Genomic DNA, 19411 nt, shown 5'->3' on the forward strand with positions numbered 1-19411 from the left:
TATGAAAAGGCTAAAGGACTGTCCTCTAAACATTCTTTTTACCAAACAAAATTTACACAGAGCCTCAAGGTTGCCTTGAGGTCACCTTGGCACTACTGAAACATGAAGGGAATGGGTGAGGAAGACAGAAGAGGGGAGATGGCCAATAGGATGAGTCAGAAAGGAAGAAGGGGAGGGCACATCTGCAGCAGAGGATTTAATGTTAATGTAAAATACTGAGGCTAAGGGAAAAATTTGTTCCAGATAATTCCTGAAGGATAAAACTAGCTTATGTATCCTGCCAATGAAGCAGGTGGGAAACTTTCCCTCTCAGAACCAGACTGAGACTATGAAAATAGAGACTAAATGGCAGAAGCCTCTTATATCTTCCTCTGCTCCCCGCATGCCAAAGGTAGGCTTTTGAAAGCTCCATGGAATTAGACAAAAGCTCCAAGTGAAATCAGGGGAGCTAAAGTCATTTAATCAGGGTTCCTCCCAAGAACCCAGTATTGCTTCATTTGCAAAGGACTCCAGTCGTGACCTGTAATGGTGTTCAGCCATTTGAAACTCTGAACTGAACAAGGAGGCAGTCCTCGGTGCCTGACTCCCCAGAGTGAAGGGCTCACTTCTGCTGGTCCCGAAAACCAGCCAGCCTGTCATTTCAGGTTCCTCAAAGCCAGGCAGGTGGCATTTTATTCTTGGGCCTTTGGGTAGAGACAGGATTAGTTAAGGAGAGCATTTGCACAGCGCACAGTACCGGGAAGTCGTTAATTGCTTGTATGGACCAACGTCGCCGGGCAGAGCGAGGAGACATCTGTGCGTGAAAACGTTACACCCAGGAGGAGGGAAGAAAAACACCAAGAAAATTAAAAGGGAAAAATATAGAATAAAATGAAAGCTTCCCACACATCTGATGGATTAAAAGGTATATATACTGCAAAACCGGAATTGGAATGACGAACACTTGTGAACCTCAGCACAGCAGTTTCTGGATTTCCTCGCCTCCCCCCACGCCTTCACCTTCTAAGCCCACCTTCGGTTTCATCCATCTTCAGTCACATTTCAGGCATACCGAGGCTAGTGTCAACTCTGACAAAGAAACTACGAGAAGGTCCGAGGTAGGAAGGACTAAGGTCATAGTGCCAGGGAGGAACAGGAGAAGATTCTTCCCCTCTGACAGGTGAGAATGAGAACGTGTTCAGAGTATATTCTCATTCCCCAAATGGAAGACATTCTTGAAAACCAATTTGGGGGAGGGTGTGGTTGGGGGGAAGAAGGGAAACGGGTGTCATGACACGGGGACTGCAGGACTATTTTCAGAGCAAGGTCGGGGAGAAGGGAGAGCCCTGGAGAACTAAGGGGAAGGTGGGGAACTAAGCTGAGGAGGAACATTCTTGCTAACAAGAGCACCTGAGCATGGAACTGGGAGAAAACGACCCTGATTATGGAGATCTGTAGTTACTCTGCTAACTGAAAGACCTCCCCAGTTATTTACATCAGAGCTATTTTGGTAACATAAACAGAAACAAAGATGAGAGGCTGAGAATTTTTTTTTTTAATGTCTGTAGGGCAACCTAATATTTACCTTAAGTTCTGGGCCTTCTGATTTATTCTAAGCATGCATGATATTTTATCAGTGATTAATAACTGGTCTACTTGCCAACTTCATTCATGTTAGCATCTCTGTGCTTTCTGAATTCCTATGAAATTTGAGAGGTATTTAGGTCTCTTAACATTTTTAAGTTTTTAGGAGCAATCCTTGGAATTCCATCTGGAGAATACAATCCAACCTAAGTAGGTCAGGTTGAAAACACAAGAGAAGCAAACAGTCGTTTCTAAATGGCTCTATAAATATCTTTTGCAATCTCAAAAACACCCTGTAGCCAGGTGTGGTGGCGCATGTCTGTATCCCAGCAGCTCAGGAGGCTGAGGCAGGAGGATTGAAAGTTCAAAGCCAGCCTCAGCAACTTAGTAAGGCCTTAAGTAACTCATTGAGACTCTGTGTCTAAATAAAATACAAAAAAGGGCTAGGGATGTGGCTCAGTGGTTAAGTGCCCCTGGATTTGCTCCCCAGGCATACAGAGGCTAATGTCAACACAACTCTGACCAAAAAACTACTCTCTCCACCAAAAAAACCCTGTAATTCCTTCATTTCTAGGTCATAAAATTGGCATATTCTTTTTTTTTTTTTTTTGAGATGGGGTTCTCGCCTTGTTGCTGAGGCTAGTCTTAAACTTTTGGTCCTCCTGTCTCAGCCTCCTAAGTAGCTGGGATAATAGGCATATGCCACCATGCCTGGAGCAGGCATATTCTACTCCTTCATTCTCCTTCATTTATTTTATTTTATTTTTTTAGTATCAGGGATTGAACTTAGGGGCACTCACCCACTGAGCCACATCCCCAGCCCTATTTTGTATTTTATTTAGAGATGACAGGGTCTCACTGAGTTGTTTAGCACCTCACTTTTGCTGGAAGTGGCTTTGAACTCGCAATCCTGCCTCAGCCTCCTGAGCGACTGGGATTACAGGCGTGTGCCACCACACCCGGCCATTCTCCTTCATTTAAAACTCTTGTGGTAGAGATCTAAAAGGGAATAAAGGTATGAAGGAGAAAAAAATGGGGCACCAAAATATGTGGTAAACTGAAAAGTTTCCAGGACAAAACAATAAAGTGATACTATTTGACAGGTGAAACTAGACTCCTGCGGACTAGAAAATGACCCTCAAGATGCATGGGCCTCTGGTAGGAAGACAAAGCCGCCTGTGTAGGACATTGTGGAGTATTCCACTGCTTTAATTCCCCCTCTGCCCTATTTAAATAGGACAGACATAAACAAGCTTCAAGGAAGGTAAGTTTATTTCAAATTCATCACAAAATAATGACTTACTCATTCTTGCCTTCTTAAGCTAATACGTTGAACCACACAAAACTATTCTTTAGATCCAAAATGATCAAATATCAGCAATTTCAAATGATTTACCCTAGTAATGATTACACATCATCCATTAAAATGTGTTTCCCCTCCCCAGGGCCTCTGAGGGTCTTAAGATGTTCTATTACATGCTTAAGATCTGTGAACTTTTCTATATAATATTTTATACATCAGAATAAAAATTTCCTGTGAGATTATAATCATAGCAACCTCCCATTTTAAATGGTCACTACTTAAAATAAAACTTAAATACCACTAACTATGTCAGACAAGGGTACTATAATGGCCCATCTTCTGTGGAGAAGCTGCACACCAAACTGAAATATCACGTTCCATCCTCTATCCCCAGCAGATACTATCTGCTAGTTTGCAGATGCTTTGGTCCCTCTTTATGATAGTGGTGGAGTAAAAAGGGCCAGAGCATTGTAAACAGTAATGTAGGCTTTACCACTACTTCTGCAGGAGGAGAGGTCCCATCTGGGAACAGAGTTACCTTGACTACACACAGGCTTTCCACACTATCACAAAGTCAAAAGCGCTAGTCACTCTACTCTGCCCAATCCCAACCCAAGCATGGTAACACATGGCATAAACTGAGAGGAATTCAGAATCGCCCTGGCCCTGATGTCAAAAAAATTCTCACCTAAGGACTGGCGGGTATAGCTCAGTGGGAGAGTGCTTGCTTTGCATGTAGGAGGCTGGTTTGATCCCTAGCACTACAAAAATAAATAGGAGTCACATATATTTAACCATGAGTTTATATGGCTTGTATGGCAATAAAATGTCTAGTTCTAAGCAATTTATCAAATCATCTATCCAATTACATGCTAACTTGTAGAAAAAGAGCTAAGAATTTTTAATGTAAAGAGCTGGGGGAAGACATAGTTTGGAAGATGTTCCAGGGAAGTCTGTGCCAGCCAGGAGCTGTGTGGAAGGGGACTGTAGAAAGCTGGACAGGAGGCAATAAAAAGTCATTTTCCCTATTTAACTGAGTGGTTTACCTAGGACTGGTCAGATCAGTTGCTGCCATTTGTTTCAGTCACAAGTAACCCTGAGACTAATTAAAGGCAGAGCTGGCCAGGCTAGCAGTACAAGACAACGGTGGACAGTATCCTGCAACTGGAGTGAAGGCACTTCTAATACCTGATAGAAATTCATTTTTTTTAATATTTAAAATCATTAAATTTTTTAAAAAAGCAAATTTTAGTTAGAGACGATTCGCTATTTCTCATTTAGTGGGAGAAAACAACAAAGAATTCCTAAGCGCTGAGTTTATGCAGTAGCTCAGTGACAACTCTTTACCACATCATGTCATCAGCTAAAGCCTGTCATGCCAGATTCTCAATCTGACAACCCAAAAGAGTTCTTTTAATCAATTATTCCAAAGCTCTGCCACCATTCTCTCCACTGTTGTGACCCAAGATTCTTGCCAGCACAAGAAGAACTGCTTTCAGGACAGTGAGTTCCTTAAGAACTCCAGAACATAAGGATAAGATCAGGTGGATTTTGTATAAACCAATGTATTCCATTGGGAACTTAAATGTATTTTTAGCAGAAGAAGCTTTTAGAGATGAACTTTAAAACTCTCACAACTGTGAAATTCCCACTATGTCAGATTCCAAGCCTTCAGAACATCCCTTAATCTGTTGACAAACATCAGAATACCAACAAAGACTGGAGGCTTAATTATTCTAACTGAAATAATGGGGATCAACTCAATGAATGGGGAATCCAAGGACTGGGTTAAATAGGGAGTGAAGAACACGGACTGTAAGTACACTGACCCCTCCCTCCAACTTACAGTCAACGAAAAGGAGCAAAGCAATGGCCTTTGAACAAACTATGAGAGTGAGAGCTATAAAGGGACTACTAACTTGGCTGCGGTGGGCAGGCAAACAGTACAATCCAGGAGAAGGGGAAGAAACAAAGGCCATGGCTCTGGCACTTACCCGCTCCTTGTAGTAGAAGGAGCTGATGGAAACCTGCTCTTTCTCGCTGCGCGTGGGGCTCCCGCTATATAAGCGAAGGTTCCCAGGGGCCTCTGTGCGGATCTTCATTGGTGCGATCAAACCAGTATGATAAGCAGACAAGGCGGAGAGAGATCTGCAGTTGACAATGAGAATTATCTACATTGGCTGTTTTTTTTCCCCCCATATTTGTAAGTAGTGCTATACACAGCACTTGCTGAAACCAAGAGGAAAAGACATGGGAAGAAAAAGGAAAATTCCAAAAAAGAACCAAGCAAAACTTTTAGAGCTGAAAATGCTTTATCTGCACAAGCACAGGATACTCCAATGTTTGTATACACAAAAAAAGCTTTAAATAACTAGAACTAATTGGTAAATTTAGATTCAAGATCAATTTATTAAAAATATACTGTATTTCCATATATTAGAAACATCTAAAAAATAAACAATTTTTAAAATTTTACTTACAATAGCATCAAAACACAACAAATACCTAGGAACAAACCTAGTTTTTAAAAAATGTGCATTAGAAATGTGAAGCATCAGGCATCACAATACCAGACCTTAAACTACAGAGCAATAGTAACAAAAATGGCATGGTACTGGCACCAAAACAGACATGAAGACCAATGGTACAGAATAGAGAACACAGAGACAAACCCACATAAATATGGTTATCTCATACTAGACAAAGGTGTCAAAAACATACATTAGAGAAAAGATAGCCTCTTCAACAAACTGAAAATCCATATGCAGCAAAATGAAATTAAACTTCTATGTCTCACCTTGCACAAAACTCAACTCAAAGTGGATCAAGGACCTAGGAATTAGACTAGAAACCCTGCACCTAACAGAAGAAAAAATAGGCCCAAATCTTCATCATGTCAGATTAGGCCCCGACTTCCTTAACAAGACTCCTAAAGCACAAGAAGTAAAATTAAGAATCAATAAATGGGATGGATTCAAACTAAAAAGCTTCTTTCCAGCAAAAGAAACAATCAATGATGTGAAAATCAGTGATGTGAAGAGACAGCCTACAGAGTGGGAGAACACCTTTACCACACACACATCAGATAGAGCACTAATCTCCAGGATATATAAAGAACTCAGAAGACTTAATACCAAAAATCAAACAATCCAATCAATAAGTAGGCTAAGGAACTGAACAGACACTCTCAGAAGAAAATACACAAGTGATCAACAAATATATGAAAAAGCGTTCAATGTCTTTAGTAATTAGAGAAACGCAAATAAAAACTACTCTAAGATTTCATCTCACTCCAGTGAGAATGTCAGTTATCAAGAATATAAGCAATAATAAGTGTTGGTGAGAATGTGGGGAAAAAGGGACACTCATACATTGCTGGTGGGACTGCAAAATGGTGCAACCACTTCAGAAAGCAGTGTGGGGAGATTCCTCAGAAAACTTTGAATCCAACTTCCATTTGACCCAGCTATCCCACTCCTTGGTCTATACCCAAAGGACTTAAAATCAGCATACTACAGGGACACAGCCACACCAATGTTTATAGCAGCTGAATTCACAATAGCTAAACTGTGGAACCAACCTAGATGCCCATCAATAGATGAATGGATAAAGAAACTGAGGTATATATACACAATGGAATATTATTCATCATTAAAAGAGAATAAAATCATGGCATGTGCAGGTAAATGGATGGAGTTGGAGAATATCATGCTAAACGAAGTAAGCCAATCCCAGAAAACTAAAGGTCGAATGTTTTCTCTGATTAATGGATGCTGATCTATAATTGAGGGAGGCGGGCTTGGGAAGAATGGAGGAACTTTGGATTGGGCAAAGGGGAGGGTGAGGATGGATTATGAGGGTAGGAAAGATGGTGGAATGAGATGGACATCATTATCCTAGGTACACGTATGACTACACGAATGGTACATTTCTACACCGTGAACAATCAGAGAATTGAAATGGTGTGTTCCATTTGTGTATGATCAATTGAAATGCACTCTGCTGTGATATGCACCTAAGTAGAACAAATAAAAAATAATAATTTTTAAAAAAGATGTCAGTTTTCTCTAAACTCATCTACAGAGTTAATACAACCTCAATCAAAATATAAGCAAGGTTCTGTTTTTTTTTTTTTTTTTTTTTTTTAAGAAACTAAGCTAATGTTATAATTTTGTGAAAATGTGAGAAGACCTATAATAACCAACAAAAAAACTAAATAAGAATAATAAACTTGGAGGACTCTTGCCATCGGGTGTGAAGACTCTACACAAAGCTACATCATGAGTATAGTGTTAGCATAAGGAGAGACAAAGCGACCACTGAAGGAAAAGACAGTCCAAAAACTGACCACAGATAGGTTGTCCGTTGATTTTCACCAAAGGTATCAATACCAATTCAACAAAGAAAGCTTTACACAGATAGTGCCAGAACAACCACTTCTCTCTACTGAATAAAATAAACTTTGACCCTTACCCATCATCCACACAAAAAAAATGAGAGATGGATCACAGATATTAAATAAGGAATTTAAAACTGTAAACTTTTCAAAAGAAAACAAGGGAATATTTTTGTGACCTTGGGGTAGGGAAAGATTTTTTTGATGAAACACAAAAATCACTAACAAAGTAAAAAAGTAATAACCTGGGCATCATCGAAATAGAACACTGCTATTCCTTGAAAACCATTAAGGAAGGAGAAAGACAAGCCACAGAGGAGGAAAAAAATCAATAAACACTTCCAGCAAAGGACCTGCAACCAAAATAGACAAGCACCACAAATAAATAAGAAATACAGTCAAGGAAAAAAGTGCATGATACCTGAAGAGACACCTGGCAAGAGAAGATGGTAAGTAAGTACATAAACGCTGCTCGGCATCATTAGTCGTCATCACGGAAATGTAAATTAAAACCAGGAGGTAATATTTCATGCCCACCACAACCACTGAAGTTGAAGAGATTAGCAATGCAAAGTTTTAGAGAGATCGTAGAGCAATAAGTGCTCTGAACATCACTGATGTGAGGGCAAAATGACACAACCACTGTGTACCAACTTTCTGGTAATTTCTAATAAAATTAAACATACACCTATCTTATGACACAGCAATTCCACTCCTTGGGCAAAGAAACTAATACTTGTGTTCATTAAAAGGACAGTACATAATGGCCCCAAACTGGAAATACTCCAAATGTTCAAGAATAGAGGAACAACCTATATCATGTTCATAAAACCCAATTACTCATAGAGGCAACCACGTGGGTCAACTTTAGTATCACTAAGTCAAGCAACGTAAGCTGGCCATAAAACAGTTCAGCAGTTCACAGTGCATGTCTACCTCAATGACCTTTAGGAACAGACAAAACTCAACTGGGCAATGAGAAACTGGGAAAAGGAATTGGGAATTTGAGGGGCAAGGACAATGCTTCACATCTTAATGTGTGTACTGATAATTATATTTCAATAAAGTACTGCTGGCTGAAAATGTTCCTATAGAACATGTGATCCAAAGTCCAGGTACAGATCTTCACTGTGTCCCTCTGAAAGGAGGTCACTTTTCTGGTCTAACCTTTCCAATATGGAATCTAATGTAAGGCAAGTTCCCTGGTTACTTAACCTCCAGTTCTTATGGGTCAAGAAGATCTCATCTGCCTGGATTAGTGTGGAGTCTGGCAATTTCCCAGTCCAGCAGAGGCATCTGTTCACACACTGCTTGATGATTCTTCCTAACTATGCTGAGCTAACGATACTGTGTGTTCCGCGTTACCCTGGTCACTGCTCTGCAGAACCAGAAGTCTACTGTATGATCTTAAAGTTTAAAAAAACAGTGGTCACAACAGGAAACATAGTCTGAGCACTCCCATGTACTGGCAGTGTTTTCAAAGGCCTTAAAAAGGACTTGCTAGTTTAGGCTCCAGAGGAAAGTGCTATCAGCTTCTCCACAGGACCTCTGAAGAAACTAAAACAGTCTAGATAAGCTGCCTGAGCTCAGTGAACCACACAGGGATCCCCCTAGTTCATGGAAAAAGAAAGGAAGGGCTTTCAAACTTGAACCTAAAGCTTCTGCATTGTTTTGAGTTTTCCCAACATATTCCTTATATAACTTATTAAAATTACATGTATTTTGATAATGTTAGACATAGTATATCAGTGTTGTGGGACTACAGATGATCTTTACGTTGTGTCTTTTTTTTCAGTTTAACAGTAAATCAAATACCAAAAATTTTAAAATAATAATAAAGTAATAACAATAGGGAAAACATATATTAACAAAGGATTTGCCTTGTTTCGGCAATAGTTTTCATAAAGCTGCCCCTTCATGTAGTTTGGCAGTAACCTTATAGCAGAAATCTCAGCTTTTCTGAATTTAATGAACCACCATCTTTCTTGAATGAATCTTACAAAGGGAGTTTACTGAAAAACTAAAACAAACTGTCCAAAGCCAGAGTCAGTGGTCCTTCCCATATTTCTGCCCACTTCTGGCCCCCTGGATATAGACGCAAAAGCATCTTCTAGACTCACCTGGGAGTGGGTTCTGTTGGAGACACTGCTCGATGCATTGTCATGGGCCTTGTGAAATATACCAGGTAACCTGACAAAGGAGACAGCACATGTGCATGTCAGTGGGAAGTGCCAAGACAGGACTGGGCAATCTGTTTTTCTGTCTCAATATACCTGAGGGATAAGACACGATTTTTAAAAATTGCAAAGGCTAATGCTACAGTGACTCTGCACAGGCCCAAAGGTGAGAATCTCCAGGATCAAGGACGGATGGGATATATATGGACTGGATCAAGTCTCCACAGATGCTTTACGTTCCCTATAGGGGACTTATCCTCTGTTAAGAATCAGGGCTCTAAACTAGACTCAAATCCAAGTTCATCAGAATGAAACAAATGAAGACTCCAATTCTGGTGGGATATACTCACAGAAACTAATGTGGCCTCATAGTATAAAATACTACTACAAAGAAGTTCTGAGTTCTTAGGAAATGAAAACAAAGAAGGCTTTTCTAGGGCAGATGTTCATACAGAATACATGACACTCTTGGCTGTATTCCCTTGAAATCCAGAATCAGCAAGTCACAGAGACCAACCTGCTCCACAGAACCTGGCCCCAGAAGTCCTAGGAAAGGGAATATTGGCATCTTGGTATGACCCATAGGCCGTGGTCACCCGCGCAAAAGTTGGCAAAGGTGGTGTGACAGAGTTTGGGAGTGCAAACGGGTTGCTAGAAGCACTGTCTTCTTGGTTCTGAAATTTAAAAATCAACAAACTAAAAACCACAGCCTGTCTTAGAGCTGAGTTACAAAACAGGGGTATGACATTAGAAAGTCAGGGAGCCCAGGATTTTAGGAGAAGATATGAAACAAGACACCAAAGCCTAGGTCGATACACAATTTCATGTTTCCCACCACAAAAGACTCAAGGCAGGAGACGAGCTGGCGTAGGCAGGGCTCCAAACAGCTCTGGTTGCGTTTCACTTTTTGCAGGGAAGTGTCCTTCAGGATCTAGAAAAGGCCCAGAACACAGTCAAGAAGAGCATCCCATTTCTCCCGCTTGGCTTTACTCTGCAAAGTGGGCAGAAGCATAATGGTGCAGGGACTGAGGCATGGTTAGGTCTAAGGTTTCCAGGGCAATGCACTCTATCTTCCACAGCCCTCAAGGAGAAGGCCTGAGTCCTGAACCTCCTAGGGAAGCCTTTCCTTGGCCCAGGCGGCCGGCCACACACACACTGGTTCTAGCATGAGAATAGCTATTCTTTCTTTCTAGTGAATTCAGGCTCTTTCATCTCTCCTGACCCCACCTCCTTCATGAGAAATCTCAGCACCTTGGAAGTGATACCCACTGGGCTGGACTAAAAACAGCTCTGAGAAAAAGAGCCAGGGGGGAACAGATTTCTCCTCAGCAGAAATTATAATGTGTTTTTATTTTTTTGTTCTTTAAAGTTATAAATCCTACTATTTTAAGATGCATGCCACAGATGTAAACTGACACCCACAATGAAGACAGGCCTATGAACTAGACCCATTTGTCCCTACCACCTGAAATGTGCCTCGTCCAAACTCAGAGGCACTGTAAAACTCACAGTGAATGTTGGTACAGAAAAAAGTGTAAAATATCCCAATAAGTTTACGTTGATTATACGTTGATATGATAATATTTTGGATGTGCTAGATTAGATTAAAATATTATTAAAATTAATCCACTGCTTCTTTTAGTTTTTCTTGTGTGGCTATTGGAAAATTTTGAAATTACATGTGGCTTGCATTAACACTGCTATTAGCATTGAATTAGACCTTTAAATTTGACACTTCTCATTTTAAGCCTATCATTTTATACTGACACATATACATATATATAAATGTATATATGTATATGTATATATATGTGTGTCAGTATAAAATGATATATGTATATGTATATATATGTACTTTTTTTTGTCCAAACTAGGCAATGAAATATTCAGAATCCAAGTTTAAAATGACAAATACCACAAAATCTGAATAATTAGCATTTCAGAGATCTTTAAGCCACTTAAAAAATGTCTGATTACATATGCTACCACAATAGGATGGAACTATCAAATGAATATGATCCAAAATGGGTAAAGATAAGCTATGTTCAGGTCAGCGTGGGCTTATGAGGACACTTCAGTTCCTTCACTTGTCACACTGCTCAAACTGAGGAATGTTTGCCTCAGTTTGACTCCTAGCACTTTCTGATAGAGGTTCTGCCTGATTAGATCTCACTGACACATTGAGTTGAAGACCAACTGCCAGGCTGTGCCACCTGCAACCACATACCGCTGTCCTTCACACACCTTGCCTGTGCAGCTAGACAGTTTATCTCTAAGCTAACCCTGGTTCCTTCTACGGGATGGAAAATATTTTTAATGACTATATACATTTTTTTCTGATTATCAAATATCTTTTAGCTTCAGAATGTCTTGCCTATTTCTAGATAAACAGAACTCCAGGGTTCTTAACCTAAGATTAGTGCATAGCTTTAGTGATCTCTGTGAGATTACATGCAATTCATATCCTAGTATTCAATATTTCTGAAGTTATATGCAAAATCTGTGCAAATAATTCTGAAGAAGGATCTATAGTCTTCATTAGACATCCAAAGGACATCCATGATTCAGAAAAGATTAAAAATCACTGCTCCAGGGACTGGGGTTGTAGCCCAGTGGTAGAACATTTGCTCAGCACATGTGAGGCAATGGATCTGAGCCTCAGCACCACATAAAATAAATAAATAAAATAAAAATACTGTGTTCATCTACAACTAAAAATATTTTTTAAAAAATCACTGCTCTAACATTGTCTACACAAAGGGATAGGCCAGTGTGTTGCTAATACCATAGCATGCAGGGGATAGACGGCTTCCAAATCTTTGAGTTCCACTTAACTTCACTACTCAGCACAGACACTGATGCACACAGCAGAGCTCTTGTCTTACAAAAGCAAAGAAAATTTGGGAACCCAGATCCCCACCTTCAGCAGCTTAGCTTTCATGGTCGATGTGATGGTTGTGGGGTTAATAAACTGGAAGGAAGGGACGGCATTGTTGGGGTACTGAGCTGGGAACTTCACCAGCATCTTGACACGGTGGCTGCTGCAGTGCGCGGACACCGTGCAGCTCCTATCTGCAGCATCCATCTGCAAGACACAGACCCACAACTTCTTAGCAGGCAAACTGCAAGGTTTTCAGATGTAAATGAACTTTTTATTTTTATTTCTTTTTTTCTTTTTTTTCTGCGGTGTGGGGATCAAACCCAGGGCCCTACACAAGCTAATCAGGCTCTCTTCCTACTACTGAGCTATACCCCCAGCAAGATGCAATTAGATGTAAATAAGCTACCTGAATGTTCCACGTTCCTGATAAAGGGAGACAGTCCACAAAGACAAATGAGTTTGGAAACAACCTGTTTTCAAAATAGATTTTAAAATCTTAGTACTGCCTTAATGAATTCAAAGTATTTTTACTTAAAAAGCTTCAACCCAAAGCTTTGAGGTTAACTAAAACTTGTTGGATTTACTTTGAGATGAGAAAATAAAGCAGGAAGAAGTTAAAATGAATAACCTGATTCAACATAGAAAGCACTCTGACCTGGGCATGATAGCCACACCTGTAATCCCTGCTACTCAGGAGGCTAAGGCAGGAGAATTGCAAGTTCATGACCAGCCTGGGCAACTTAGTGAGACCTTGTCTCAAAATAAAAAATAAAAAGGGCTGGGGATGTTGCTCGGAGGCAGAGTGCCTCAGTGGTAGGGTTCAATCCCCAGTATCACAAACAAACAACAACAACAACAAAAAAAAAACAGTATTTCTTAGAAAATCCATAGACATAGAGCAGATGAATGGCTACCAGGGCTGGAAAGAGAGCCAATGGAGGTGACCGCTAATGGTTACAGGAAGTTTTTTTCAGGATGATGAAAATATTCTGGAATTAGACAGTGGTGAAAGGTTGCACAACTTTGTGACTACACTAAAAACCACTAATCGCATACTTTAAAAAGGCAAATTGTGTGATATGTGAATTATATCTCAATAATTTTTAAGACGTACTCCTGAGGAAAAGAACCAAGACCTCCTTCTTAAACCAGATCACTAGGTTAGCCACACTGTTCTCCACTGGGCCAACGGACATATATGGGTGGAGTTGATGGAGATGGCCAATTAATCAAAACATCCTTTAGATCTGTTGATTTCTTGTGCTGCCAACTAAAGAAGGCAGCCGGAAAGCAGTGAAAAGAGCCAAATACATGGGAAATCTGGAGTTGGATTCCAACATTATCTCTTCCACCAAATAGCTGCTGACCTTGGACAAATCATTCACCTCTGGTGTCTTGATTTCCTCATTTGTAAAGTGAGGTAAAACCACTCATTACAGAATGGTTTTAAAGGTCAAGTGAGATAATTATGTAACAACACATCTTTCTGCCTACAGTTAACTAAATCTGGGCAAAAGAAAAACCAATCAAGCTTTAAAACCGCTTCCTGTATACTCAGTTCTCTGAAGCAAAGAGTTTCAATATCTGTCTAAAAGGAAAAGGGTAAATTGGTCCAAGTGCTAAGTAGTGAAGAGGTCTGAGTGGCCCTTTTACTCTGAATCTAAATCACCAAGGAAAGGACCAGCTTGTAAGAGAAGGGAATACAGCACAGCACAGCACAAAGGGCTGGGAGAGTCAGGAGGTTTGGCTTCCAAGGTCAGCTGTGCCCTTAACTTCCCCAGTAACTCCTGGAGCAAGCACCCATGTATAGTAAAAGGAGGTACTGGACCAACAGAGGAGGTGCTAAGGTACATGACTTCTGCTCATTTTAGGAGAAAAGAACAGGATCAGAAAAAGAGTTTGCATTTGTGAAACACCTACATCTTTAGAAAATCCAGAAATTAAGCAAGGAGTAGAGAGTTTTAACTGTAAGAACAGAAAAGCTATTTGCCAGCTAAAATCATAGTTGAAATAGTCCCCACCCCCACAAACATCCATCAGCAAGCATGAGGCACTGTTCAGTAAGCTACAACTTACCTCTACATTGACATTCCGGATTTGCACGTTGATCAAGGAGAACTCCTGTTGCAGAGTCTGAGGCAGACCCAGCTGATCTGACTTCCTGTCTTCCAGGAGACTGTTAGGGGGATCTTCCTTTACCACTGGCAGAAAAGATGATCAATGTTGGAAAATGTTTTTGATGAGTAGGTTCTGGAGTATTTACTGTACAATTTGTGGCCCCTCCCCTAAGACATCAGTCTGACACATTACCTTCTTCCTCTCCATGGCTTGAGTTATGCTGGTGATCTGAATCTTGAGTGTGCAGGGTCTTCTCTGGTTCTGGCAGAAGAGAAATGCTCTCAATGAACTCATCAACACCATCTAATATGTCATTGGCACAGAGCTGCAACAAAGGGTAGAAGATGAGGGACCAAAGGATCAGTAGAAATGATCAGTCTGCCTGGCTAAGAGCTTTGATTTAAAAAATGGGACTCATACAGGATAGATGTGTCAGCCAAGAACTGGTAGAATCAAAATAGTTTGTGACCATCACCAACTCCCCCTGGTTAAATACACAGGATAACACCCTATTATTCTACTCCAGACATTCAGAGTTTATGAAAGGCTCAGAGAAAATTAAATTCCAATAATGGAGTTATTCAACTAATCCATAATGATAACCTCAAAGCATCTGAGCAAATGACACCTTTTGGAGAAAATAGGTTGAAAAGGCAATAATGTGATGGGACCAGGCCAAAATGCTCAACAGTGATTTTATTCTAAGCAAAATTACAAAATTTCCATTAGTTCTATGCAAAGTGGTGTTCCAGGTGCATGGAAGATGCAATAACAGTCAGGCACATTTCTCCCCACCAAGGGATTAAGCCACTGAAGGAGGAAAAGAGAGCCCCATGACAAGGCAGAGTTGAATGAGTCACAAGAGCAATTCATGCCAGTTACCACTGTGGTTTATGCAACAAACAAATATCACATTTGGAAATAGCTTCATAGAAAAGGTTGTGTTGATGGAAGAAAGGACTCTGAATGTCCACAGAGAACAAGGGTAGGCTTCTTAGCCCATTAAAGACAACGAAATGAAGCCAATGGCCACTTACTCAGTGTGTACCCATCCTATCTTGTACTAGGACAAGAGGAAAAAAATGTTGACAGGCTCTTCAGCCTCAAAGTGCTAAACACTTTAGTTCTTAAAGATCTCAAAGCCGGGGCTGGGGATGTGGCTCAAGCGGTAGCGCGCTCGCCTGGCATGCGTGCGGCCCGGGTTTGATCCTCAGCACCACATACAAACAAATGTTGTGTCTGCCGAAAAACTAAAAAATAAATATTAAAATTCTCTCTCTCTCTCTATTAAAAAAAAAAAAAAAAGATCTCAAAGCCAGTATGGCATGTATAAACCATTCAGCCAGCCAACCAGTCATGTGTGTGAGGTGTATATCATGTATCCTCTACCTTCACAAATACTGGAAGTTTCTGCTGTTGTTAACTTTCTAGTTTATCCAGCTATACACCTCCACAAAAGCACTGAATACATACCCTTTGCATCTGGTAATCCACTCGCCACATTCTCAAAGTCTGATCCCGGGACCATGTAACCAGTTGGTAGTCCTTGGAACCTAGAAATCACCAAATAAAAATCATAAACTAGGCATGGTGACACATGTTTATAATCCCAGTGACTTGGGAGGCTGAGGCAAAAGGATCACAAGTTTAAAACTAGCCTTAGCAACTTAGCAAGGCCCTAAGTAACTTAGTGAGACCCTGTATCAAAATTAAAAAATAAAAAGGGCTGGGGATGTGGCTCAGTGGTTAAGCACCTCTGGGTTCAATCCCTGATACCCCCCCCCCAAAAAAAAAGAATCCTAAAAATACTTCTGAATTTGACATCTGTTTTCTTATAGGTCACAATAGAATGAAATTCATTCATAGGTATATAATACAAATAAATATTTACTACATATTTCCTCTACACCAGGCACTGTTTAGGCAGCAGAACAATAGCATGAGTAAAATAAACTCTATCATTAGAGATCTCACATTCCAACCGTGGAAAAAGTAAATAAATATGTAATAAAATGGTAGTGCTAACTGCATAAAAAAAAAAAAAAACACAGGATAAGAGGACAGAGAGAGAGTTATTTTTAGAGAGGCCTCCCTAAGGAAGTCCCATTTCAGCAGACACTTAAATGAAGTGAAATAATAACTGGCAAATTAGCAGTTGGAGATGATGCTGAGATTTAATGTCACACTAAACTTTCACCTCTGCAAGTATTCTTCCTTTTATATTATAGGCCCCTTGGGAGCTGGGGGTGAATAAAGTTTTTGTAAAAATTGATTGTTTTAAATACATGATAACATCTTACTATTCAAAATAATTTTTTGGTAAAGTGACACATCTCTTTAAAAAATGAATAATCAATTTTTAATTTTCTTAATTGACTGAATCAGATTTTCACATATCAAGTCTGGTCCAAAAGAAATTATTCCAAAAAGGTTCAGGGTCCTTTTTGAAAGATCAGAACACTCAGGGTAATTATGCAGCATTTAGAATCTCCTCCATGGCTAACTAAAGACAGCAAAGAATCCAGAAATAATTTCATCTAGTTCTCTCACTTTATGGATGGAGAAACTGAAGCACGGTATGTCCAAGGTAATAGGGTGGGTGAGCAAAAAAACATGGCTCAGTTCTCTTCCTTGTTAAGTTCCTTTTCTGTGCCACTCCCTTCAACCAAAACTCATTCCCCTAGGCACATCTAACAAGACAGCAACTATTCTGAACTTCTGTGGAGTTCCACCATCTAGTCTCATGCTGATGGTCATCAATTTTCTGACCCTACAACTGGCCTCTCTGCATGCTCCTGACTAAGGAAAAGATAAGCGGAAGTGCTCTGTAAACCCAGCTCTTCTATCTGTACCTTCTACCCCATTCCCACCCCGTTGCCAAAAGGCCCTGCTAGCTCACTGACTTCCTTTCTCTCATCTTCTCCCTGACTTCAAAGAGAGAGGCAGGAGGCTCCACCAGCAGGCTCATTTCACTCTTTGCCTTTGAAGGTAGCAAAACTGGTTCCTGCTGCCTGTTTATGGCACCTCAAGATCTGGCTCCCGGACTCAAACTGCTTTGGCATTCCCCTCTTAATGATCACGTGATTTCCTTTTCATTGAACTATAAAATGCTTTTCTCCTACTCTGCATTTTGACCCTTCAGCAATACCCACAGTCAATGCCTACCACTTCCTCCAGGATGCATCCTTTGCCCTTGGCCACAACATCTGATTCTCTTCCTACCTCTTTTTTTTTTTGAAGGGAGGAGATAATTTTTTTTATACCTTTGTTTTATTTATTCATTTTTATGTGGTGCTGAGGATCAAACCCAGGGCCTTGCACGTGCTAGGCAAGCCCGCTAAGCCACAACCCCAGCCCTTCCTACCTCTTTGAGAGATCCTTCCTCTCGGAGAAAATCAAAATCAAAGCATGAGGTGATTCAATAAAAACTGACTAAGAAGACAGAGCAGTAGAAATAAATCAGAGCAATATTAGATTGGGAAGGAAGTAAATATAAAAACACATTAAAGGATAATAAATTTAGAAAAGGTTCAAAAAGAGGCAAACCTAAACTATTCTTAGGAATTCATAAATAGGTGGTAAAACCATAAAGGAAAAAATAGAAATTGCTATCCTAAATGTCAAGATGAGAGGAACGTGATCAGGAAGACTCTGGGATCCTGGCAATGTTCTTTCTTGACTGTGATGGAATTTACATGGGTTTTCACTTCATAACTATTAAATTGTTCATGTTCAATGTAATTTTCTAGATTTCACAATAAAAACGAACTTTAAAAAAACCCTATAATTTAAAACGAAAATTTCAGTAATAGTTAGAAAGTTCCCACCACTTAAAGATGACATAGATAACTAAAAATGGGTTGTTAAAAACTATTTATTTGAATCCTTGGGCTGGGGATGTGGCTCAAGCGGTAGCACGCTCGCCTGGCATGCGTGCGTCCCGGGTTCGATCCTCAGCACCACATACAAACAAAGATGTTGTGTCCACTGAAAACTAAAAAAATAAATAAATATTTAAAAAAAAAAAAAAACAAAACTATTTATTTGAATCCAAAACTACAGTCAACCCTTCCTGACAGATTATAGGGTGATTACATCATCTATTTCCTATGGCAAAATGCAAGAGATTTAAGTCAAAAGCCAAAAGCCATGCACACAATTGGTGGGGTAAAGATCAGGAAGCATGTTGTTTCTGGAAGCAACAGAGATTTTGGAGAAAAGAATAAGAAAGTTAAGAGGATGATGAAGAGTCTCTCTAAAAAAATATTGGGGGGCTGGGGTCATGGCTCAGTTGGTAGAGTGCTTGCCTAGCATGTGAGACACTGGGTTCAATTCTCAGCACCACATATAAGTAAATAAATAAAGGTCAATCAACAACTATAAATAAATAAATATTCTGGAAGGCCAAACAACAGTCTTCTTTCCCACCCACCTTCCTTCTGTCTCCTCCACTGGAACTCCAGCACCACGTCATCGTGTCCCACAAAGGTGTGGACGGGAGTGTTCAAATCAAAGACATTCCACAGGAGCAGACTATTTTCCCTCCGCAACTGGGGAACCATCACAGTCACTAATCCATTGCTGAAAGGCTACGGCAAGAAAGGGAAAAGTGGTAATTATTCCAGGGACAATCAGCCAAGTCTCAGCTTCTAAAGGTGGGATTCTTCCTAAATAAAATACATTACATGATGGAAGGCTCCAACCCATGTAGGGGAATGACCGTCACACCTAGCCTTCGCTCTGCTTATGGAAGAGACCACAGCAAGTGAAAAATAAGAGAGAACTTTGGAAACTTTTGGAGAACTTTCAAAATTCTACAACAAGCAATGCTCTAAGTACTGTGTCAAAGCCAAGTTACCCTCCATGAGTTCCCTCTCAAAAATAAGCACATGAGTCTGCCTGGGAAAAGCCATGGAGTAGCAATCATTCCGGCTGTGTGGAAAGGCCAGAAGCACACCATTCACAAGAAGCAT

The 19411-nt window shown here is 40.2% G+C and overlaps 1 protein-coding gene across 10 annotated transcripts in view; it reads right to left on the reverse strand.

Annotated features, from left to right (window-relative positions):
- The window catches only part of Wdr59 (WD repeat domain 59), a 148078-nt gene that overhangs the window by 18792 nt on the left and 109875 nt on the right, over nt 1-19411 (reverse strand). For 8 of the 10 annotated variants that reach the window (XM_058575922.1, XM_058575925.1, XM_046434662.2 and 5 more), the window contains 10 exons: nt 18871-19027; nt 15912-15991; nt 14631-14763; nt 14397-14521; nt 12360-12524; nt 10275-10370; nt 9957-10113; nt 9383-9452; nt 4861-5014; nt 737-793 (listed from right to left, as the gene is read on the reverse strand). In XM_058575922.1, the coding sequence (XP_058431905.1) occupies nt 737-793; nt 4861-5014; nt 9383-9452; nt 9957-10113; nt 10275-10370; nt 12360-12524; nt 14397-14521; nt 14631-14763; nt 15912-15991; nt 18871-19027 (1194 nt within the window). Of the gene's footprint in view, nt 1-736; nt 794-4860; nt 5015-9382; nt 9453-9956; nt 10114-10274; nt 10371-12359; nt 12525-14396; nt 14522-14630; nt 14764-15911; nt 15992-18870; nt 19028-19411 lie in introns of those variants that run through there. The other 2 variants (XM_046434663.2, XM_046434666.2) reach the window with 2 other exon arrangements.

This window comes from Marmota monax, unplaced genomic scaffold (assembly GCF_021218885.2).
Source record: "Marmota monax isolate L192 unplaced genomic scaffold, Marmota_monax_Labrador192_F-V1.1 WCK01_AAM20220418_F8-fsc00024, whole genome shotgun sequence".
Taxonomy (NCBI): Eukaryota; Metazoa; Chordata; class Mammalia; order Rodentia; family Sciuridae; genus Marmota; species Marmota monax.